Source organism: Pongo pygmaeus, chromosome 21 (assembly GCF_028885625.2).
Source record: "Pongo pygmaeus isolate AG05252 chromosome 21, NHGRI_mPonPyg2-v2.0_pri, whole genome shotgun sequence".
NCBI classification, from domain to species: Eukaryota; Metazoa; Chordata; class Mammalia; order Primates; family Hominidae; genus Pongo; species Pongo pygmaeus.
This window is the reverse complement of record NC_072394.2, coordinates 31,725,967-31,750,957: the sequence shown is the minus strand read 5'-3', so window position 1 is coordinate 31,750,957 and position 24,991 is coordinate 31,725,967. Positions and strand designations below refer to the sequence as shown.

Here is a 24,991-nt window from a genome sequence, read left to right as displayed (position 1 = left end):
CAATGAGTTTCTGGAAGAATAGGACATTGTCAATAATAATAACAGCAGTAGCAGCTACCATTTATTGAGCACTTTACTGTGCTCCTGGCACTGTCTATGCCTTTATGTATATTAGCCCACTTGTGATTTTAATTCTTGCAGAAACCCTATGATTTATCACTATCCTAATTTTATAGAACAGTGGTTTTCAAACTTGAGTGTGTTACAGAATCCTCAAAGGACTTGTTAAAACACAGATTACTGGGCCCCAACCCCAAAGTCCCTGATTGAGAATCTCTATTTCCACGAGTTCTCAGGTGGTGCTGATGCTGTTGTTCCCCAGCCACACTTTGAGAACCCCTGTTCTAGAAGGTTCTTATTGTTCCCTATTGTATGGTTGAGGAAATTGAGGCTCAGAGAAGTCATGACATTTCCCAAGGTCCTGTGGCTAGGAAGCACCGGAATGATGACCTCAGCCTCGACATCTCTTGTACTAAAGCTGGTGCCTTCATCACTGTTCCCATGCTTCTTGCTGTCTATTTCTTCTTCCCCAGAGAAACCAACCGTTTTCTGCCTGTTTTTTATTTTTCCAGCGTGAGCCTACCGAGGGAGCCATGAGATCACTTGCTCCCTTTCATCTCTCTAAACCAAAGCAATAGCTAGTGAGTGCTAATGGTGGTTTCCCACGCAGCAGCCGGCTTCGGCTTTGGCTTGCTGGGATCAGACATTTTCCAGAGGACGTTGGTGTGAGTAACAGCCGAGCACCTCAGGGAGGCTGCAAGCGGGGAGGCTGCCACTTTGAGCTCATAGGGTTCTTCAGGTTGCAGGGCTGGTGGAGGGATTGGCTCTAACTCCCTGGGTTAGGAATGTACAGACGGAATATTGTCTGTAATCTTCCCCAGCTCAGACGAAAGAAAAATGTGTCTCTGCTCTCTTAATTGGGCACTGGGGTTCATTCGCTCAGCCATTTATTCACTTGTCAGACATTCACTGCATTTATTCTTGGAATATTTAGGGCTTCCCTGAGTCTTTTATTTATTCATCTGGACTGAGCCTAACTCAGTGCCAAGCCTTCAGCTGAGGGTTGCAAAGGGGAGCAGAAAAGGCCCACCCCTGGTCTCATGGCACTTAAGAGCCAGTGAGAAAGATTCATTCATTCATTCATTCAACAAATACATATGGACTGCTGACGATGTGCCAGCCCAGTTCTTGGTGCTGGGGCTTCAGCAGTGAATAAGACTGGCCCAGTTCCTCCCTGTGTGAAGCTCAGTGTCTGCTGAGGAGACAGGTTACCAGACAAGCTGGAAAGTTAATAAGGGATGTGGTGCAGCTGCTGACTAAATAAAATGAAACCAGGTATGGGATAGAGCAGATCAAGGAGGTGGGGTCTGGGGCGAGCAGGGAGGGCTTGTCTGCAAGGTGACATCTAGAAGATCACTGAAGGATGAGGAGGCTCCAGCCATGGGAACATCTGGGACAAGACTACACCAATCAGAGGGAACAGCCAGTGCCAAGACCCTGAGACAGGAGCAGTCAGATGCATGCACAGAACACAGAGGAGGCCAGAGGAGCTGGAGCAGAGCAGAGGCAGGAGAGTGATGGAGCCTAGAGTAGTCGGCCGGGCTGAGCCTTGGAGCTGGTGTCACTTGACCACCTTGGAGTGGTTATAGAGGGGTTGGGCATTCTGAGCAGAAAAGTAACATGACATCACTTATGCATTTCAGATAGGGATAATGGAGGGCAGGGAAGCAGGAATAGAGGTGGGGAGATCAGGGAGGAGGTTCTTCAGGAATCAGAGGAGTTCAGATGGTGGAGAGCATGGGGTGGCTGGCTTTGATGGATATTTTGGAGGTGGAGCCGACGAGCCCTAGGTTGGATTAGATGAGAGCTGTAAAGGAAGAGAGAGAAGAATCAGGGCTGACTCCCACTTCTCCAGCCTGAGCACAGGATGAACAATGGTAGAGCTATTCACTGAAATAGGAAAATCCAGGGGAGACACAGATATGGGGAAAATGATAATTGGTTATTGTCTGAAATTGCTTTGAAAGAGAAGAACCCAATGTTTTGAGAATGGAGTTTGGGGGTTCAGTGAATATTTCTCCAAGAAAAGGCTGTTTAAAATAGCATCTGAAGGAATAAAAGGATTGAAGCAGATTAAGAGGCAGCAGCACGGAGCATGCAAAGGCCCTGAGGCAGCCTGACTGGCATTCATTCCAAGTCACTGTTTTTGAGCACATGTGGTGAGGAAGCATGGCAGGCAGGCAGACAGCAACAGAAACCAGATATGCAGATAGACAGGAGATCTGAGATTGTCATGGAGGGGCAGCCCAGCCAGCCCAGCACTGTCAGCAGAGCCATCACAAGGTGACACCATAGTTGAGTCTTGAAGGAGACACGAAAGTTAACCAAGAGGAAAAATGATCAAAGGGGTCCTTCGAGGCTGCTATTGAAGCATGAAGTACATAACATCAAATGCCACCCCCCCCCGAAATATCTGGTGGGTAGATGAGTGGGTACATGAGGGCAGGGCAGTGAATTAGCCTGGAGGCAGCACGTCAGACCACATGGGACTCTGAGCAGGGCGATGAATTGGACTTGAACCAGCCAGCCAGTGGGGAGCTCCAGGAGGGCTGGAGGCCAGTAGGGTGGGGACAGATCTGCGTGATCTTCCCCAGCAGACATGCCCCTGCTCCTGGAGGGTTGTTTCTGTGGCCACGTGGGACTTGTCATGTCTCAGAACTGCTCTTGGAGCCAAGCACTCATGCCAAATCCATTAATAACCCTGCTGCCAAGCCCCACTGCTCATTTCTGACATTATCCATGCTAACATCCCCGGGGTTGCCGGCTTGAGAATTTACACAACTTCTGCCAAGCCAGTGGCTCTGGTTTGCTCATCACCTTGACCGTGACCCTCCAGTGAGTCAAGCCGTGGCCTCCAATTACAGAAGCAAGTGCACGAACAACTTCTTTGATTAACTTGGACATCTTGGTCTTTTTCTTTTCTTTCTTTAATGATGATACATAGATGTTTATAATACAGAACATTTGGAGAATATGGGAAACTAAAAAGGAGAAAAAAAATACATTGCAAAGACCACTGCAGTTTGCATTTTGCTATGTTTCCTTCCAGTGTTATCCACACATTTTTCATAATTGAGATAATCCCACAGAGAATTTTCCTTTTTCACTTATCATTTTAATGTAAGCATTTTTAACTTAAAAAAAAAACCTCATCATAAACCTTTTAAATCTTTATCTGTGGATTTATCCTAATTTCCCTAACCAGTCCCAATTGGCAAAGCCCTAAGATATAAACCTCCTCCCCCATCCCGCCCTTGACAAATGCCTTTGTGTTGAAAGCTTTTTCTATATTTTGAATTCCCCCAAAAAAAGTGCAATTATGAGTCAAAGGATGAGGACATCTTCCAAGCTCTTGATTTTGCCAGCTGCTTCCCAAAAGGATTGTACTGGTTTGCCTCTCCCACCAGCGACGTATGAAAGCTCCAGTTCATTTCACCATAGCTTCCCCAGCACCAAGTATTATAATTTTTAAAGATCCTTGCCAATAGAGTAGGTTAAAGAAATGATAGTGCATTGCTTAGAATTCCTTTTTAGTGAGATTGACCCCTTTGTCCAAACATTTGATATGCAATTGTATTTCTGTTATGAGTCCTTCATTCATGTCCTCAACCCATATACAAAATGGAGCCTAAATGTTATTCTTATCAATTTGCATGAGCACTTGAGATAGTGAGGGTATTTTTATCTGTGTGTCTCTTTCCTTTTTAGGTTGCATGAGCCCGAGAAGAATGCCAGAGAAATAACACAGGTACAGTCCTTGGTGAGATGCCCTTCCTGGGAAACTCCATGGCGTGGTTGCTTCACATCAACCGGAATTGCAGATCTGGTTCTAAATTAAGACTCCTTGTGGGGTGGAGGGTGGAGGATCTTACATTCCTAGCTTTCCCCATGTCCTGTGCATATTCCTTCTCTCTACTGCAGCCAAGAGTGGCTGTTGCAGCCTCCTGACTCAGTGCGACCCATTGCACAACTCCCCAGGGGCACCATTCACAATCCATCCTATGAAAATGGTGCCCTGGAGTCAGGCTGAAGCTCCCTTAGTGTGGATTGTGCCTTCCCATCTCTGTACATTTGCCCAGGCCCGTCCCTCTACCGGGAGCGCCACTCCCAGCTCACTGCCTGCTCCTCACAGCCAGGCTTTTCTATGCTCTAACTGCAAAGCCCAGCCTGCTAGGGCCTCTCCCACCTTTGCTGATGGAAAGACCCCATGTCATTAATTACCTCACGCAAGGGCACACTCACTCAAGCTGGAGGTTTCTGGTCAACATTGCTGAGATGATTTTGCAGGCAACACGGTTTCTGAGAAACCTAGCCCTGCTTATCACCGGCTGATGCTGTCAGACCTTGAAGGCAGAGGGCTCCTCAGCATCTTGTAACAAGACAGGCTCTGCTCTGAACCCGGAACGAGAGCGCGCCAGCTGTCCTTGACATTTCCAAGGCAGTTGTCATCTTTTTAGATGTAATCTGTTGAAGGAGTCGAGCTGGTGAAAGGCACAGCATTTATAGACCAAAATGCCTTGGCCCTGCCCTTGTGACCCGTGGGGTCCCCCCGCAGCCCCAGACATGAGCTCGAGTTGTAATTAAGAAAAACAAAACAATTTCCAGTCATGAGAGAGGGAGACCTTCTCCCCCATCATTTTACTTCTGGACTTCCTCCTGGAATCTTCTGGGGGAAAAAATGATGGTGAGAAGAATGGGTCATGGAAACCTGTACGAAATTCACAGCAGAGACTTACTGGGCAACCACTGTGTGCCACGCACTGGACAGTGAGCCAGACAGTCACAGCCCAGCTGGCAGAGTGCCTGCGATTCCAGTGCCAGGTGCCAGCCCTGGCCAGGGAGGGAGTTGCACGCTGTCAACATGGATTTCCCAGACAGAAGCAAATGAGAGCACACAGGGCTCAGGACAGAGGAGCTGTGTGCTAAGAGCACAGTCGTAGAGTCCAACACACTTTGGTTCTTTGCCAGCCAGACAACTTTGTCCACTTTATTGAACCTCCCTTGGTCTCAGTGTCTTCAGCTGTAAAGTGGAATAGATAATCCTTCCCAAGCAGAGTTGTGGTAAGAGTGGATGGGGTGATCTGTGTGGTTGTGTGCTGCTTGTAAGCCCTGAGAACTGAAATCGGCCATTACCGTGCACCAACTTAGGAGTTGTGCCGGTTGGTGGTAGCTTTATTCTGTTCTATCATGCAGGGGCCAGTCACAGAGGGAGCAAAGTTTATCATTCATGATGGGTGATTTTGAGGCGGCAGTGGCAGGTTGGCAGGATTAGCACATGGGAGGTATCCAAGTTTGCTAAGTGGTTAATGATTGCGAACATTTATTGAAGACAGATGCTCAATAGGTACCAGGCTCTGTTCTAAACGCTTTACCTGGATAATCTCATTCCATCCTCACAGCAACCCTGGCAGTAGACACTATTATCATCCCCTCTTTACAGATGGAGAAACTGAGGCCCAGAGAGGTTAAGTGAATTGCTCAAAATCCCTGAGCTAGAACCAGGATTCAAACCCAGGCTTTCTGACTCCAGAACGTTTCCCGCTTCACTAACTGGTGATCTCGTTCTTATACTGCCCCTGTTCTCTGTCTCCCTGTCCCCAGCTTTGCCCTGAGTGAAGCTAAAATTATTGCCATCCACTCTTGTATTTCATTCAATATGGATCAGACTTCTTATGTGCCAGCCTTGGTTTCTGAATCATAACAAATGCTCAGTGAATATTTGTGGAATAAATGCATACATTAATGAATGTCCCCACACATACCACCATCAGCACCTCCTCAGGCCCCCAAACAGACATGGTCCTGGGTAGTGGGTCCTGTGATGGAAAACAAACATGGGCTGAGGAAGCACAAAGAAGGAACGTGGACCCTGCCAGGAGAGGGGAGGGCCACAAGGGTCTTAGGATGAGCCATGCTTCATCTGAAATTTACAGGGTGGATTGGGATTTGTTACAAGGAGAAGCAGGACAGACACCCTCGAGGGACGAACATGAGAAATGGGCGAAGACTGCAGGTGGTTCAGGCTGGAAGGAGGCAGGAACGGGAGGAGGTGACACTGAGGTGGGGCTTTGAGGGGACCCCACTGTGCGGGTCAGAAAGACCCTTCAGGCAGGGTGAGGAGGAGGGCGGATGGGAAGGGGCAAGGTTGGAGGCAAGTAACGCTGGCAAGAGATGAGGGGAACATGACTTATGGCTGAGCCAGTGTGGGCCGAGAGGACACAGAAGCATCCAGACTTGGTATTCAGTTTGAGTGAGTGGGCCAGGGGCTATAGAATGACCTTCTCATGACTTTCTCTTTGGGTATCTTAAATCCAGGACACAAATGATATCACATATGCGGATCTGAACCTGCCCAAGGAGAAGAAGCCTGCTCCCCAGGCCGCGGAGCCCAACAACCACACGGAGTATGCCAGCATTCAGACCAGCCCGCAGCCCGCATCGGAGGACACCCTCACCTATGCTGACCTGGACATGGTCCACCTCAACCGGACCCCCAAGCAGCCGGCCCCCAAGCCCGAGCCGTCCTTCTCAGAGTATGCCAGCGTCCAGGTCCCGAGGAAGTGAATGGGACCGTGGTTTGCTCTAGCATCCATCTCTACGCGCTTTCTTGTCCCACAGGGAGCCTCCGTGATGAGCACAGCCAACCCAGTTCCTGGAGGGCTGGGGCGGTGCAGGCTCTGGGACCCAGGGGCCAGGGTGGCTCTTCTCTCCCCACCCCTCCTTGGCTCTCCAGCACTTCCTGGGCAGCCACGGCCCCCTCCCCACACATTGCCACACACCTGGAGGCTGACGTTGCCAAACCAGCCAGGGAACCGACCTGGGAAGTGGCCAGAACTGCCTGGGGTCCAAGAACTCTTGTGCCTCCGTCCATCACCATGTGGGTTTTGAAGACCCTCAACTGCCTCCCCGATGCTCCGAAGCCTGATCTTCCAGGGTGGGGAGGGAAAATCCCACCTCCCCTGACCTCCACCTCCTCCACCACCACCACGACCACTACCACCACCCAACTGGGGCTTGAGTGGGGAAGATTTCCCCTTTAGATCAAACTGCCCCTTCCATGGAAAAGCTGGAAAAAAACTCTGGAACCCATATCCAGGCTTGGTGAGGTTGCTGCCAACAGTCCTGGCCTCCCCCATCCCTAGGCTAAAGAGCCATGAGTCCTGGAGGAGGAGAGGACCCCTCCCAAAGGACTGGAGACAAAACCCTCTGCTTCCTCGGGTCCCTCCAAGACTCCCTGGGGCCCAACTGTGTTGCTCCACCTGGACCCATCTCTCCCTTCTAGACCTGAGCTTGCCCCTCCAGCTAGCACTAAGCAACATCTCGCTGTGGACGCCTGTAAATTACTGAGAAATGTGAAACGTGCAATCTTGAAACTGAGGTGTTAGAAAACTTGATCTGTGGTGTTTCGTTTTGTTTTTTTCTTAAAACAACAGCAACGTGATCTTGGCTGTCTGTCATGTGTTGAAGTCCATGGTTGGGTCTTGTGAAGTCTGAGGTTTAACAGTTTGTTGTCCTGGAGGGATTTTCTTACAGCGAAGACTGAGTTCCTCCAAGTCCCAGAACCCCAAGAATGGGCAAGAAGGATCAGGTCAGCTGCTCCCTGGAGACACTTAGCCTTCTGACTGGGACTGACTTGGCCATGTTCTCAGCTGAGCCACGCGGCTGGTACTACAGCCTTCTATGACCCTGCTGTGGTAAGTCCAGCCTGCCCAGGGCTGCTGAGGGCTGCCTCTTGACAGTGCAGTCTTATCGAGACCTAACGCCTCAGTCCGCTCATCTGTAAAGTGGGGATAGTGAAGATGACACCCCTCCCCACCACCTCTCATAAGCACTTTAGGAACACATAGAGGGTAGGGATAGTGGCCCTGGCTGTCTGTCCTACTCCTTTAGTGACCGCCCCCCATCCCGGCTTTCTGAGCTGATCCTTGAAGAAGAAATCTTCCATTTCTGCTCTCAAACCCTACTGGGATCAAACTGGAATAAACTGAAGACAGCCAGGGGGATGGTGCAGCTGTGAAGCTCGGGCTCATTCCCCCTCTGTCCCAGAAGGCTGGCCAGAGGGTGTGACCCAGTTACCCTTTAACCCCCACCCTTCCAGTTGGGTGTGAGGGCCTGACCGGGCCCAGGGCAAGCAGATGTCGCAAGCCCTATTTATTCAGTCTCCACTATAACTCTTAGAGTTGAGACGCTAATGTTCATGACTCCTGGCCTTGGGATGCCCAAGGGATTTCTGGCTCAGGCTATAAAAGTAGCTGAGCCATCCTGCCCATTCCTGGAGGTCCTACAGGTGAAACTGCAGGAGCTCAGCATAGACCCAGCTCTCTGGGGGATGGTCACCTGGTGATTTCAATGATGGCATCCAGGAATTAGCTGAGCCAACAGACCATGTGGACAGCTTTGGCCGGAGCTCCCGTGTGGCATCTGGGAGCCACAGTGGCCCAGCCACCTGGCTCGGGCTAGTTCCAAATTCCAAAAGATTGGCTTGTAAACCTTCGTCTCCCTCTCTTCTACCCAGAGACAGCACATACGTGTGCACACGCATGCACACACACATTCAGTATTTTAAAAATGTTTTCTTGGTGCCATTTTCATTTTATTTTATTTTAATTCTTGGAGGGGGAAATAAGGGAATAAGGCCGAGGAAGATGTATAGCTTTAGCTTTAGCCTGGCAACCTGGAGATTCCACATACCTTGTGTATTGAACCCCAGGAAAAGGAAGAGGTCGAACCAACCCTGCAGAAGGAGCATGGTTTCAGGAGTTTATTTTAAGACTGCTGGGAAGGAAACAGGCCCCATTTTGTATATAGTTGCAACTTAAACTTTTTGGCTTGCAAAATATTTTTGTAATAAAGATTTCTGGGTAATAATGAGTCCTTCCGGTGTTCAGTATTCTTGTCTTTGTGAGTGTGTCCCGGGGCCGCCTCGGGGGCTGTCCACCCTCCTGCCAAAGCCTGGAAGAGGATTGAATGGACTCCAGGGTTTGGAAACAACCTACAGCATTTGAGCCCCTCATGTAGGTTGTAGAGACACACGATTTTTGTTTGCCCTGGCTCAGAAGGAGCCAGTGTAAGGTTGAGATAAAATTCCATACAGACAACTGAGTTTGGATCTCGGCTCTGCTGCTTTGTAGCTGTGGGAATTCAAACAGCACCTCTTTGAGACCTGGGCCCCGCGTCGGCACAATGGGGCAGGAATAGTCCCTGCCAGGGTGACTGTGTGGATTCAAGGAGGTTGGAAGCACTGAGTCCACGCTTGGCACTGGGTAGGCCATCACTGAGGCTTGTGTCTTTCCTTCCTGCCCTGACCCTGCGTAGCTGAGTCTCGTGGCCTCTCACCACTAAAGGGATCTCCGACACCCGGCTCACCCTCCTGGGGCCTCACTTTCCTTCCCCACTAAATGCAGACATCTAATGCTTGTCCTGTAATATCCTTGCCAGATGACTGATGTCAAGTGCTGGTTTATAGTGGGTGCTCAATAAGTGTTAGTTTCCTTTCTCTCCCTCCATTAGATCATTAATGATATTAGTGCTAATTATGTAATAAAGTTAAGGCATAAATATGTTAATATTTAGTGGTTACTATGTGTTGACACTTTACCTTGATGAATTCTTAAACCTTGTGACTCAAGGGCAATCATGTTACTGACTCTATAGATGACACAGAGAGAGGGTGTAACTTATACAAGATCACACAGCTAATGAGTGATGTTACTGAGCCTCCAGTTCCAACTGGATGACTGTAGTGCCTGATGCTTAGCCACTGGGTTAATAATCAATACATGATGTATTGAGCACTGACTGCAAAATTAACCACCATGATAGCTAGTAACAGCTATGACAAGTGTGGTGCCAAGTGCTTCACAGTTAGAACTCATTTCATTCTCCCAACTACATGAGGGAGGAACTCTTGTTCTCTGTGCTTTACAGATGAGGAAACTGAGACACGGAGAAGTCATTTCTCCAATGTCCCATTGCAGAGCAGTTTGAAGCCAGGGAATCTGACTCTTCTCCCCCACACTGTACTTACTGCCTCATTTAATTCTCATGACTATCAGATTGCTGTGGTTGTGCCCATTTTGCAAAGAAGGAAAGATAAGGTTCTGGAAGTGCACGTGACATGACCAATCTCACGCAGAGTCTTTAGTCAAGTTGAGACTTGAACTCAGATCCACAAGCCCACTGGGGATCATCCCTACACCCTTGGCCTGGTCCATGTGATCAGAGACCACCTGAACAAAGGAGCCTTCTGTGGGGCTCAGAGAGGTCACCCTCCTCTCAGGCCAGGACCTTGGCTGTAACAGACAGCTCAGCAGTTTCCTGGCCCGTGGCCTGAGTTCAGCTCTCCGCCTCCCTCCAGGAGCAACCCATGAAATATGTGCACTGCTTGCAGGAATGGGGTGTTCAAGGCATGAATCCAGGCCGAGTGGGTGGGGAAATGCCTTCCATTCTCTGGGAAGGTGGGGGATGATGGACTGCGTGTCCAGGCAAGGAGACTTGGGGGGTGTATTTTATGCAGCACCTGGGCCTTGCTTCTCCACGGCCAAATCTCCAGGGCTGGAGGTTGGCAGGCGAAATGAAAGTTGATGGTAGCTAAGTGGCCCTTTTCCAGCTCGCCAGGAAATCAGTCAGGCATTTGGCATTTATCGGACACCTCCTTGGGGTTCCTCCTGGTGCAAAGGAGAATGCTAAGACTCCCTTCCTCCATGAGGACCAGGTCAGAGTCCTCTGCCTTCCACCTGAAGCCTCTGCCCATTTTACGTGATAATCAGGAAAATCTCCACCTGCCCCCAACCCCAAGATTTGAATGCCCAACTGTAAAAGCCCATGTGTCTTCTAGCACATTTTCAACAGCCAAGTTTTGACGAAGGTTTATTTAATTTTGGCATAAGCACATACTACATATTAGACACTCTCCTAAACTCTGGACAAGTATTTATTAAAATTAATTCACTTTATTCTCTTAACAAACCTATGAGTTAGGTACAATTTTTATCCCCCACTTAATAAAGAAATGGAAACACAGAGAGATTAAGCATTTTGCTCCAATGTCGCCACCCAGGAAGTGACGCCACTGTGGGTATGGTCCAGTCCAGCACTGAATGGGCATATGATGGGGGCTGGGGCCGCTAGTGAGAAAGTGGGGGACATAGATAACGTTCAGGATACACTGGACACTGTCAGTAGCCAGAAACACCACATCTCACCACCAAAGTTTCAGAACATCAGGGTGATATGGCTGCCTGCCTTCTCACCAGCCAGCCGAGGCACCCTTGAGCCTGCCACTGCTGGGATCCCCAACACCACCCTGCTTCACCACCCTCTTCACTGTGCCTGACCAGGCTCTTGGTTTCTTTTCTGAATACAAGATTATGACATTGAAGATGCTTTTTAAGAAGATGGGCTCCTGATGTTCGAAAACAGGCAAAACCTTGGCAACAGAGATCAGAAGAGTGGCTGCCCTTGGAGGGAGGACCAGGAGAAGCCTCGGGTGGCACATGCTCTACGTCTTCCCGAGTCATGGTTATCTGGGGGGTTGCATATGTAAAAACTCTTGCAGCTGCACATTTAAGATGGGTGCATTTCCCTGTATATAAGTTATGCCTCGAATTTTTTAAAAGATGGATGCCCTGCCCTGTCCCCCTCAACCTGTGATGCCTGCCCCCCAGCCCCCGGCCAATCTGTTTTTTAAAGTTAGTGTCAACACCTTACCTTTGGTCCCTGGACCAGCCCAGGGCCTGGCCCCAGTGAGAGGCCCAAGGAGTGTCGCTGAGTTCATTTGAAAGATGAATATCCCCATGATCAAAACAGCACAGAAAACAGTGAAAGATGCCAAACAGCACAAAGATTAAGGATGGCTACAAGGATAAGCCATTATCTGTTATCACTTCATCTCCTGAGATTCCTTCCATCACTTTTCCTCCTCTCCGCCCATTGGAATCGGATACAACTGCACCCCGGAGTCCTTGCCCTGTGACCTTGGGCAAACAGATTCATCACTGAGCCTCTGCTTTGTCACCTGTGAAACAGGGATAGTAGCAGCCTTTACCTCCTAGGGTTCTGGCGAGGGTTCGATGAGAAAGTAGATTTAAGACTCTTTGCAGCAGTGTGGTGCAGACAGCAGTCAACATATGCACACAAACACACACATTCACATGCACGTTGACACCTACACACTCACATAACAGGCCAGGTTATTAGAGCATCTCTGCAATGGTGGGTCTTCTCTTCTGACAAATAATTTTATCAAGTCCCTCTCTTTCTCATTAGCCTGAGATAGGTCTCTCTTACCAACCTTTCGGGGATGGGGTGCAACACCCCAGCTTGGTTTTCAGAGTCCTCTGCCTTATACCACCACCTGACCTGTTTAAGAACATTTCCTGCTCCTCCCCAGCCCCTACTGGACTCCCTGGCCAGGCTGATCTTCTTCTCCCAAGAAATACTATATAGCAACTCCTTTGACTTCCCTAACCCCACCATGAGTCATTCCTCCAGTGACTTGGTGTCCTCTCGACCAGACATGAGCTCCCAAACCAGAACTTCACGCTCTACCTTTGGGATTCAGCACCTAGGATAAGGGAGACTAAAGCCTACCATGTGCCACACTGGACTCTGGACACTCGAATCCTTTATTTCATGGAACCTTCACATTCTTTACAAATGGAATGTCAATTTCACAGGGAAGAAAATTGAGGCTCAGAGAGGTGGAGAGGTAATAAGTTCAAGATCTTTCAACCAGTAATTATTTCTCAAGCTCCTACTGGAACCTGGCCCTGTGCAAAATTCTGAGGACACAATGTTGGCAAAAAAATGGACCACACCCATATGAGCTCATATATGAGGGAGCCAGAGCCACTGGCAATCCCAGTGCAGGGATGAGTGCTGCTGAGAAGGGTGTGACAAACATGACATACAAGTGCAGAATTAACACACTAATGAGTGAGCCAGCAGTGGGGCAAGAGCTGGTCCCAAGAGTAAATGGGCATTTAGAGGCTTTGAAAAAGGAAGGTGAGAATAACATTTTCAAGTTAGAGATCAATCCAGTTAATGTTCTACAAGGCAATAAGGCCATATCTTTGGAGCTATTTTTTTTTCTGCCAGACAGAAGCCATTTGCACCCACCAGACAAAAGTCTACAAATTAGCCCCAATCTGGGCCTTAATCAAATAGGAAAGACAAACTCAGGTATATTCTTGTACAGAACTAACTAATCCTTCAGTGGGGCTTTTAAACCGTGCCCCAGTATGGCAACGAGATGAAGCACTGCCTTCTTTTGCCTTATTTCCAAATTTGAGATACTTTGTCTTATTAAAGGAAAGTATACTGGCTTCATTCAGCCTGCAAAGGGCAGAAAAAGACTTCTTGAAGAGGAAATCCCTGAACTGAGATCTAAAAAATAAGTAATAAGAAGCCAGATAAGTGCAAAGGAGCCAGTGCAAAGGAGTTCCAAGGAGCCAGCGCCTGGCAGAGGCCAGCCTTCCCTGTATGCACTGGCCCCTACTGAGCTCTGCAGCCCGATTCACACCACTCTCTCCATCACTCCCTGCACTGGCAACACCAGCCTCCTGCCAGTTTCTAAAATGAACCACAGGACCCCTGCATGAGCTACTCCCTCTGCCTGCAACACTCCCTGGATCTTTCCTGCTTGTCCTCCAATCCAGAGGCTGGGCTAATTTCCCTTGTCAAATACTTCCACTGTAACCATGTCCGGCACTTCTTTGTAGCCCTCATCTCAATTTGTAATTATACATTGGCATTGTGATTATGTGATTACCATCCTCTCCTCTACTGCCCTAGTTGCTGCCTCAGGGCAAGGAGGGTGTTGATTCACTCATCAATGTAACTCCTATGCTAAGCCCATAGGAGGCACCCAACAAATATTAGAGCGATGGGAGGATGGACGGAGTGATGAGAAGGAGGATGAGAGGATAGGTGGATGGAAAGAGGGAGGCTGAATGGATGGCTCGATTGATGCAGGAGAGCATGGATGGGTGGATGGATGGAAAGAGGGAGGCTGAATGGATGGCTCGATTGATGCAGGAGAGCATAGATGGGTGGATGCGTGGGAAGGAAGAAAGGAAGGGGGAGAGGGAGGCAGGGAAGAGAGCAAAGGGGGAGAAGGAAGAGCATAAAAGTTGGAGTCTGCTTGGCATTTTAGGAGAACTGAGAGTCCCTGGCTGGCAGGTTTGGAACTAGAAGCAAACCTCAGTACATCTGACTTTTCCCACTGAGTTTCTCTGCCTTTCATCATGATCCTGGGTTCAGGGCAATCATCTTTTTAAAAAAATGACACATGATCCCCAACAGGCAAGGAGCCAATGACCTTTGTCTGAGCCTTTGGTTCCTCTTCTAGAGAAACTGGGGCTATACTTAGAAAACAGGATAAAAGATTGCAAAAATTTGTCTACTCTCAAATTGCACAACCCCAGCGCGGCTGGTCAATGGCTCAACTTTGGGAGCTGGCGGGGCTCAGCCTCTCAACAGACTTGTCCTCCTGGCTCTGCTTCAATGACAACAGGCCAAGCCCTCATGGTAGAAGGTGCCGTTCCCACCAACCTGGGCCTTCTGCCCCCGCAGGCCCTCTCTGGGCAAGGTCAGCTGGTGCGGCAGCCGGTCGCATGGATCTGGGCCACAGACCTGTCTCCAGAATGAGGCCGGGTGAGAGTTTAATGGCAAGAAGGCTGCAGCCTGACTAAGGCTGTCGGCTCGATTCTGCCATGGCTCCCCCCATGCCAGTAAATGGACCCTGTGCACATGCAGATTAATGCATTATCGCTAATGTTTTGTGCCAGATGCAAAGGCACTTGGGCAGCCAGGCCAAGAGCTGCCATTACCACAGGACCTTCTGCTGGAAAATTTTTCTTGGGGCAATTAAATCTTCAGCTGTCTCCTCCAAGGGAGTGCCAGCTTGCATTTTAATTATCCTCAAAAGAGGGAAGTAGGGGAAAGGACACAAGGCAAAGAATGAAAAAATAACAACCTGCTTTATAAACACAGTGGTTTCTCCCCCATCAACTCCACAGTGCCCTTGACCTTTAGATTCCTGCTTCCCAATACCCTTGGAAGGACCCCTTTAATGGGAAGAAGGGAGGTAGGAGAGAGCATTTCTTGAGTGTGGAATAAGTGTTAGTGCAATGCATTATGCCTGGTTAATTTTTTTAAAATTTTTTTTGTAGAGACAGGGTTTCCCTATGTGGCCCATGCTGGTCTCAAACTCCTGGGCTCAAGTGATCTTCCTGCCTCAGCCTGCAAGTAGCTGGAACTACAGGTGCATGCCAACAAGCCCAGCTAATTTTTTTTAAAAAATTTTTGTAGAGACTGGGTCTCCCTATGTTGCCCAGGCTGGTCTCAAATTCCTGGGCTCAAGTGATCCTCCTGCCTCAGTCTCCCAAAGTGCTGGGATTAGAGGCGTGAACCACCATTCCCAGCCTCATGGAAAGTTCGAGAACTGGCAAAACTCATCTCTCAGGTGCTAGGGAGAGGGAAGCAATTGACTAAAAGGGACAAAGGGAACTTTTGGGAACCTGGAAATGCTTATCTTGATTGAGGTGGTGCTTACATGGGTGTATATATCAGTCAAAATTCATTAAACTGTATACTTAAAAATGAGTGCATTTTATTGTTTGTAAGTTAATACTTTAATAAAGTTGATTTTAAAATAATAATAAAATAATACGAGTTAATATTTATCTAGACCTTACTATGTGCCGTCCTAGTTGTGCTTCCTATGTGTTAAGCCCTTTAACCCTCACTCCAATCTGTGACATAGGCACTCAGTGCCCCATTGCCCAAATGAGGAAATTGAAACACAGAGAAGTTTGGCAACTTTCTAAAGTGACGCAGCTAGTAAGAGGCAGGGCCTGGGTTCAAATGGAGGCAGATTTTAAGCCTATAGCTGAACAGCTAAGTCCAAGATTACCCAACTGGTTATTAGTAGAGGCAGGATTAAATCCCGGTGCCTTTCCAACGTGGTGAAGCTGGTGGAAGAGGAAAACGCATTCATTCGCTAGGGAAACATTTACTCATCCTCTACTGCAGGTCGAACTGTAGACACAGAGAGCAACAGACAAATCCCAGGCCCTTGTCGAGGAGAAAAGGGATCATGAAATAATCAGAAAAATAAATGCGAAATGCGGCCAGCGATGAAAGCTCAGAAGGCGAGCTCACCCCGACCCAAACGCGCAATACTAACCGGGAGTGTAAGGAGGCCACGCCCTCCTCACGTATTTGTGCCCAAATGAGCTGCCTCCCCAGCGTGCACCAAATTCCTGAGCCACCTGCTCCGAGCTCGATTTCCCTTTCAAGCTGTGTGTTCTGCGGGGGCAGGGAGAGCTGCAAGGGCTCATCTTTCAGGACATGCTGCAAAGGCCCTTTGAAGTCATCCGCCCTGCTCTTGGCACCTTGCGCCTGGAGCTGAGCTCTTGCAAAAATGACCCCTGTGTATTCCGCTGGTGCGGCCGCCCAGCCCAGGCAGTCGCTGTCCAGAGCAGGGGAAGCAGCAGCGCGGGCGACAGCTGGGAGAGCCAAGGCCCTGAGGGAGGACCCTGCCTCAAGCCAAGCAACCAGGCCCTGCGGCCCTCTCCCCATCCCTGTGTGGCCCTGGCGCAAGGAACGGGACGGGGCTTTCAGGCCTTGAAGGGCAGACTTGCTCCACCAAACATTCCCATCGTTGGCTGATGGAGGGCCCCGAGCTGGGCGCTGTGGGTATGTTATCCTATCTACTTCTCTCGGTAGCCCTGCACCAACGCCTCTGGTTCCCAGGTGAGCACAGAGAAGCAGCTGACTTGCCCAAGATCACACAGTACTGCAGGAATAGAATTGGCGTCTGGACCTCTCCCCTAATATCCCACGGCCTCCAGAATCTCACCCGAGCCCCTCTCCATCCCCTTCTACACCACTTAGTGAATGTTCTTTCAGAGGTCAGACCCTATAAATTCATTTCCTGGCTCCTCCATTTCCTAACTGCGTGACCTTAAGCAAGTTTCTTAACCTGTCTGTGTCAGCGTCCTCCTCTGTAGAATGGTGACAAAAACTGTACCTATCCCAGAAGGTTACTGTGAGGACCAAGTGAGACAAGACAATAAATCTAAAAGTGGTTAAAACGGTGCCCAGATGATAGTGAGCCCTCAAAAACTAGTCACTATTCTAATTCCATAGACTTGATTAATTTCTAGTTTTTCATAAGTGGATTTACATCTATACATTTAAGGCACCTTTTCAAGTAAGACATACAGGTCTACTTCATTCTTTCAAGCAGCTTCGTAACATTCTTATATTCATTCATTCACCAAACGTGTAGAGCAGGCAGCTCCTGTACACCAGGCAAGGGCACACAACACACTCAGTCCTTGCTCTGAGTTCTCATGGGAGGGATAATTGACAAATGCATGAATAAATAGTTGAGAGCATTTCACCTTATACTGAGTGCTATGAAGAAAATAAGATGGGGCCAGGCACTGTGGCTCATGCCTGCAATCCTAGCACTTTGGGAGGCCGAGGCGGGCAGATCATTTGAGGCCAGGCATTCAAGACCAGCCTAGGGTTTTAGTAGAGAAAATCCATCTATACTAAAAATACAAAACAAAACAAAACAAAACAAAAAAATGCTGGATATGGTGGTGCATGCCTGTAATCCCATCTATTCTGGAGGCTGAGGCACGAGGATTGTTTAAACCTGGGAGGCAGAGTTTGCAGTGAGCCGAGATCTCACCACCACACTCCAGTCTGGGTGACAGAGTAAGACTCTGTCTCAAAAAAAAAAAAAAAAAGAAAAAAGTAAAAATAAAAGATGGACAAAGTGTTAGAGAGACACCGGTTGGGAGAGGGGAAATAATTTACAGAGAGTGTGTGAAGTCCCCAGGAATATGGCATTTTACTGCCACCGGAAGGAAGAGAAGGAAGGAGCATGGAGCAATCCAGGCAGAGGAAGCAGCCAGGGCAAAGGCTGGGAGGCTGGACTAAGCTCAAGTGTGATTCAACTGGAGGTAGAGAATGAGCATTTTTGAAACCCAGGTTGGAGAGTCAGGCCAGGGCCCAATGAGACAGCGCCTGTGGATTTTATCCTGAGAGACATGTGAAGTCCCTGAACCCAGGGGTCCTGCAGCTGTGTAGGAACAGATTGGAGAGGCACCAATGGAAGAACCAGGAAGTTTGTCAGGCTACAGGATTCAGAGGCACGGGCAAGAGGCGATGGTGGCGGGGACTAGGGATGCAGCCTCCAGCCTGGAACACGCCTCAGTGGCAGAGCCCACGGGACCAGCTGATGGGGAAGACAGAGTTGAAGGAAAAAAAGAAACAAGTTGCCACTGGCAGATGTCAACATAATAATTTAATTAACGAATTCCCTATTGATGGAGAGCTGGACTGTTTCTATTTTTTTCCTACTTGCAAACAATTTTGTCTTAAACATTATTGCATAGATATCCCCAGATGTGAGATGCTTGGATCAAAGGCGTGAACTTTTTTTTAATCATATCCAGATGGCCACATTGCCTCCATTCCACTTGTGTCCAACATGCAGGAGTTCCAGTTTCTACCCTGGAACTTTCTCCTCCTGCTGTGCTCCCGGGGACACTCTGCCCAACCCCTCCACCTCTGGCACAGACCCGGTCTCCAGTGCATTTGTATTTCTTGCTGCAATCTGGAATTATAAGTTGTTAAGAAGAAAACCTCAGAACCAGGCTAAGTGGCTAAAAAGACTGCCCAAGGGCCTCTTTTTCCAGCAGGAGGCAGAGAGAGGCTTCCAACACCCTGAAGAGGGCCAATTTACCCCTATTCTTCCAAATACAAGGAATTGGCTTTTTTTCCCCCCTGTTCAGGCCTGAAAACAAGCCAGAGCATTGAATGGCCATGAAAACAAGCAGTGAAAACAGGCCCTGAGGTTACAGGAAACCCTTCTCCCCACCACTCTCTGAGCAGCGGGAAGGAAGGGAGCCACTGTCCTCTGGGTCCTCTGCCCTTCAGCCCCCCTGGAGGCCCACTGGCCTTCCCCATCTCACATCTGATCAATGCCCCCTGGTTGTGGCCACCATCTGCTGCCTGACCCCCATTCCATGCCAGCTTTTGCTACCAGAGTTTCCTTTTCATAAGTGGCCTTTTTTAAAGGAAGTATTTTCTTTTAATCAGCAGTCACTGCATCTGTAACAGTGCTGAAGCAGAATTTTGTTATTTTCCCATCACTTAGCGCTTATCCATTCCATTTATTTGGGGGAAGAGTCGCTAAGATTTCAGAGATTCGTAACTCGCTTGTGCATGGTATCTGATTTTCACTTTGGCATTTGGAGATGCTTTTGAATGTGGTTTATGTTATCTTTCCAAGACTTACCTGGTGAGTTACTTAATCAAGAGAGGATTTTGAAACATACTGCTTCTTAATATCTTGTCTTTTGTTTTTGTTTTGTTTTTTTGAGACAGAGTCTCACTCTGTCGCCCAGGCTGGAGTGCAGTGGCATGATCTTGGCTCACAGCAACCTCTGCCTCCCAAGTTCAAGCGATTCTCCCACCTCAGCCTCCCAAGTAGCTGGGATTACAGGCACACACCAGCACACCTGGCTAATCTTTGTATTTTTAGTAGAGACGGGGTTTCGCCATGTTGGCCAGGCTGGTCTCGAACTCCTCAGGTGATCCACTCACCTTGGTGTCCCAAAGTGCTGGGATTACAGGCGTGAGCCACCGTACCCAGCCTATCTTGTCTTTTAAAACAAGTGACTTCTTTTTAATAGCAAAATAAATGGATAACAACTCTTTGACACTGCTAGTAACTATTATTAATTGACTGCTTAGGAAATGTCAGCTGCCAGGCTGGGCTCATTCCCATTGGATCTTCTCTGCAACTCTCTAAGGGAGGTGTGAGTTTTTGTATACATTTAATGTGTGAGGACACCAAGGCATGGAGAAGTTGACTATTAGTAACTTACCCAAAGTTACAGACCAGGGCAGAACTGAGGTGCAGATTCCATACTCCCCAGGGCCCTTCCTTTGTAACCATGGTTACAAAGCCTCTCAGAGGGAAGGCGGCGGGTTCTCCTGCAGGTCACTGTGGCAGTGACATGGGCAGGGGTGGTAGACAGACACATGTTCCCGTTTGTTCTTACTCTTGTCCGTGGCAGCCCTTCCTTCCGACTGCTGGTCCAGCCGATCCATGGGCCTTCCAAGTCCACACTAGAGGAAGAATCCCTTGTTCTAGATGACTCCTAAAGGCTCAGCATCTCTAATTCTCTGATGCGATGCTGACTAAGGCACAGGGGTTTCAATTCTATTTAGGAAGTGACCTGTTCCCCTCCATCTAGACTAGACAGAGTTAACAAATAAAAATATAGGACCCCCAATCACATTTGAATTTCATAAAAATGATGAATACTTTTAGTATATATCATGCAATATTTGAGATATAAAAATCACTTGCTGTTTGTCTGAAGTTCAGATGTAACTGGGCATAGATATCCTGTATTTTTCTCTGTCAACCCTCTCTCCGTCCCCCAGTAGATGCCCTTCTAGACAGACCTGCCAGACTGAGCCGCTTCCATCAGCCAGACATGAGGATAAGAGCATTTAGGTAGGTGCTTGGTCAGCATGGAAGAGCCTTGGGGAACTGGGTGGGATGGGACAGGCTGACAAGCCTTACAGGGCCTTGGTTTCCCTGTCTTGGCTACAATGTGGAGCTCGGAAATCCCCAAGGAGCCCACCGTCCACACACTGATGGTCACTGCTTTTAACATAAAGTCCAGCTTCCCTAGTGAGGCATTGAAAGGCCCTGTCTGCCACCCCCCCTCACCTCCTGCCCAGCTCACACAGCCACCTGGAAGGACTTAAGAGTCCCTCCCAAAACAACATCTTCTCATCTATACCTTCACTCTTCTTGCCTGGAGAGCCTCTCCCTCTCTTGTGTGCTGTTTAAACTCCTATTCACCCTTTATGCCTTTAATGCCACCTCCTCCCAGAAGCCTTCCCTGACCACTGCAGGAAGAGAGGCAGTTGCATTCACTTCCCTGTCACTTTGGGCCTGTTTGACAGTTTGATTACAATAAAATTACAGCTTATGCAAGTTTAACATGCTCTTCAGACAAAAGAAAAAAGAAAAAATACAGAAAGAAAGACAAGAAGAGAGAAAGAAATTAAGTAAGGACCATGTGGCCCAATGGGCACACACCCTAAGTGGTTATGAGATAGAGGCAGAATCTGCTCTCTGAGGCTCAGTCCCCATACGCCCCTCATCCTACAGCTACCTAAGGACAAGTCTTTAAATATAAGGTGGAAAAAAAAAAAAAAAAAAAACTAGCAGTATAGTGGGAAAGAATGAGGGATTTGGCAGGCCAGACTAACCTAAATTCAGACTGCAGCTCTGCCGCTTCCTGGCTGTATAACCCTGAACAAGTTGCTAACTCCTCTGTGCCTGGGGCTCCTCATCTGTAAAGTGAGCATAAGAAAAACACCAACCTCATAAGGTTGTTGAGAGGATAAAATGAGCTTAGCACCTGTGAAGTGCTCACAGTAGCTCCTAATACACACTGGCATTGGATTATATTATGATTTAATATTACCCCAGCCAGTACCCTCTGTGGAAGGAAGAGGAACCTGCTCCAGGGCTGCAGGGAACCCTAACTGTGCTGGACTCACTAGGAGACTGAATATCAGTCCCCAACCTAGTGTCTCTGAGGATTTGCCAGGGGTACTTTTCATTACACTTGATTTTTGCTTTCCAAGCTGACTCGACTGAGTAGCACCCTCAGAGAAATCTAACCATCAGATAGACAGTCCTGGGTGAAAATTCCCATCCACCATTTCTATAATAGTTGTGTGACCTTAAGCGAGTCACACTTTGTGTGAGCTCTGCTCACTTCACCTGTCAAATGGAGACGATGATACCCACTCCCAGGGCATGAGGAGTTAACACCTGTGCTGATGTCTGCTACCTAGTAGACACCTGATACCAAGGCCACTGTGATTAATTTACTCTTTCCACAGCAGCTGTTGTTACACTGTTTCATTTTCAGTTTACATGCTCTTCACCCCAAGGATGGGGATTCGTTCCAAGTCAGCTCAGGCTCCCATGGTCAAGTCTACACCAAAAACCAGGGAGGCACTCAAATATGACAGGGGGAGGGAGAGAGGAAGGAAGGAAGGAAGGAAGGAAGGAAGGAAGGAAGGGAGGAAAAGAAGAAGGAAGGAAGGAAAAGAAGAAGGAAGGGAGGGAGGGAGAGAGAAGGAAGAAGGAAGAAGAGGGGAAGGAAGGAAGGAAAAGAAGAAGGAAGGGAGGGAGAGAGAGAAGGAAGAAGAAAGAAGAGGGGAAGGAAGGGAGGGAGGGAGGAAGGAAAAGAGAGAGGGAGGGAAGGAGGAAGGAAGGAAGAGAGGGAGGGAGGAAGGAAGGAAGGAGAGAGAAATAAGGGAAGGATGGGAGGGAGGAAGGAAGAAGGAAGGAAGAGGGGAAGGAAGGCAGGAAGGAAGGAAGAAGAGAGGAAGAAGGGAAGGAAGGAAGAAAGGAAGGAAGAAGGGAAGGAAGGAAGAAGGGAAGGAAGGAAGGGAGGAAGGAAGGAAGGGGGAAAGGAAGGAAAGAAGGAAGGAAAGAAAGAAGGAAGAGAAGGAGGGATGGAAGAAGGAAGAAGAGAGGAAGAAGGGAAGGAAGGAAAAGGGGGAGGAAGGGGAGAAAGGAAGGAAGGAAGAGAGGAAGGAAGGAAGGGAGGGATGGAGGAAGGAAGGAATAAGGAATTAAATTCTTCATTCTCAGGCTCCAGGCTTGTCTGACTGATCAGAGGAATGGATCAATAGCCCCCATTCATTCTCCTATCTCTTTCTGGAATCACAACTTAGGTTTGTAGCTGTCTAATTTATTATTATATGGTGCAGTGCAGGGTAATTATGCACCGTGGTATAATTTGTTATAACTTGGGCTGAGGCCTATAACTGTATAATTTATTATTATACAGTACAGTGTTGAATAATACGAAGAGTATATAATTTATTTCAGGCTTACGAGCCTAATCTGTAATCCAAATGCAGCACGCAGCCTATGCAGATGAGTTAATGTTTCTACGGAAACCTCAACTTAGATATTTCTTCATCTCTAGTTCCTTTTCTTTGGGCTTCTCAGAACACCTGTGTTACCAAGTTCCTGGTACTTTTTTTTTGGTGCAAGACTGACATGTCGGGTAGCCCTGGCCCAGGCTGAACCGGTCTTGCATATTGGGTCATGGAAAAGAAGGGCCCAGAGCTGTCACCCTGCCCAGTGACAGTTGTCATCACAGGGAGGCCACAGCTAGCCAAAGGTATTACTGGCAGCAGATGCAGAAACATGACGAGAACCCCCATTTCTGGGTCCCAGGAATGAGGAGGCTTGCAGCACCTCCATCTATTTATTGGATAACTATTCTTTGCTCCGTTCTCAGCACTGGAAATACATCATGGGACCAGGCCCCTCGTGAAGCTTGCATTCTGGAAATTAAGAGCCTCCGTCTCTCTGGTCTCTTGTTTCTTAAAGTGTGGACCCCAGACCAGCATCGTCAGCATCCTCTGGGAGCTGGTTGGGAATGCAGCATCTTAGCCGCAAGCCCCACTGAGTCTGCATTTTCTTTTTTCTTTTTCTGTTTTCTTTTTTTTTTTTTTTTTTTGAGACGGAGTCTCGCTCTGTCGCCCAGGCTGGAGTGCAGTGGCGCGATCTCGGCTCACTGCAAGCTCCGCCTCCCGGGTTCACGCCATTCTCCTGCCTCAGCATCCGGAGTAGCTGGGACTACAGGCGCCCGCCACCACGCCCGGCTAATTTTTTGTATTTTTAGTAGAGACAGGGTTTCACCGTGGTTTCGATTTCCTGACCTCGTGACCCACCCGCCTCGGCCTCCCAAAGTGCTGGGGTTACAGGCGTGAGCCACCGCGCCCGGCCGAGTCTGCATTTTCACAAGACCCCCTGGTGATTCATTCACGCTGGAAAAGCACTGCTGGAGTTGCCATATGATTTAGGGGAACAATTTTCTTCTCTACTTCCCTTCTACCCAAAATATATACCATCTCACTGAGTATTGAAGCAGAGTTCTTTTTTTTTTTTTTTTTGAGACAGAGCCTCACTGTGTCTCCCAGGGGAGTGCAGTGGTGTGATCTCAGCTCACTGTAGTCTCCACCTCCCTGGTTCAAGCGATCCTCCCACCTCAGCCTTCCAAGTAGCTGGGATTACAAGCCTGTGCCACCACACCTGGCTAAATTTTGTATTTTTAATAGAGATGGGGTTTCACCATGTTGGCCAGGCTGGTTGGTCTTGAACCCCTGACCTCAAGTGATTCACCCACCTTGGCCTCCCAAAAAGTGCTGGGATAACAGGCGTGAGCCTCTGTGCCTGGCCCCTTCTTCTTCTTTTTTTTAAAGAACATGTATTTTTTTCTTTTACCTTGGACACAGAAGTTCATTATGTACCTTTTAGAATTATAAAACAAAAATATATATATGCAAAAATCACCCAGAACCCCACCATTCAGAAGTGACACTGTTAATATTTTAATGGCCAATCCATCAGACTTTTTTATACATGCATATACTATTTTTTTTTCAAAATTTCGAGAAAAGATGCAATAGTGTTGTGTTCAGGCTCAGAAAATAATACCCCAGAATCTGGCGCTTTGACGTGCTCAACTGAAGAAGCGGTTTCAAGGTCTCTCTCTGACCTTCCCCTAGCTCCCTGTCTCTCTGATCCTCTTACTTTCCCAAAGCACCAGGAGGGGCTGTCTCCGGAATTTTCTTATCTGCCTAAGAAAGCTTCTTTCCAAGAGAAATGCAATTTCTTAAAACTCCCCGTCCCTAGGAATCTCATCGAATAACCAGGAAAGATTAACCACTGGAAAAGAGACTAGATGTAGTCACCATGCTCAGACAGACTTTCATCTATTTTTCTGAGAGCAGCTCCTAGAGATCACCTGGGAAACTTTATCTGCATAGTAAGACAATCTTTGTTTAC

General features: G+C 48.3%; 1 protein-coding gene and 1 long non-coding RNA gene across 9 annotated transcripts in view; both read left to right on the top strand.

The window, feature by feature from the left end:
- LOC129021593 (tyrosine-protein phosphatase non-receptor type substrate 1) overlaps nucleotides 1-8,931 on the top strand; it is a 45,841-nt gene extending 36,910 nt beyond the window's left edge. For 4 of the 8 annotated variants that reach the window (XM_054467157.2, XM_054467159.2, XM_054467158.2 and 1 more), the window contains exons 8-9: nucleotides 3,769-3,808; nucleotides 6,376-8,931. In XM_054467157.2, coding sequence (XP_054323132.1) covers nucleotides 3,769-3,808; nucleotides 6,376-6,624 — 289 coding nt within the window. In that variant the 3' untranslated portion in view covers nucleotides 6,625-8,931. Of the gene's footprint in view, nucleotides 1-3,768; nucleotides 3,821-6,375 lie in introns of all 8 variants that reach the window. The other 4 variants (XM_054467152.2, XM_054467155.2, XM_054467153.2 and 1 more) reach the window with 1 other exon arrangement.
- Nucleotides 8,932-16,319: 7,388 nt separating this feature from the next.
- The window catches only part of LOC129021723 (uncharacterized), a 60,551-nt gene continuing 51,879 nt past the window's right edge, over nucleotides 16,320-24,991 (top strand). Inside the window, exons 1-2 of the long non-coding RNA XR_008496133.1 lie at nucleotides 16,320-16,761; nucleotides 20,542-20,611. This is a non-coding gene — a long non-coding RNA (uncharacterized LOC129021723). The remainder of the gene's footprint in view (nucleotides 16,762-20,541; nucleotides 20,612-24,991) is intronic.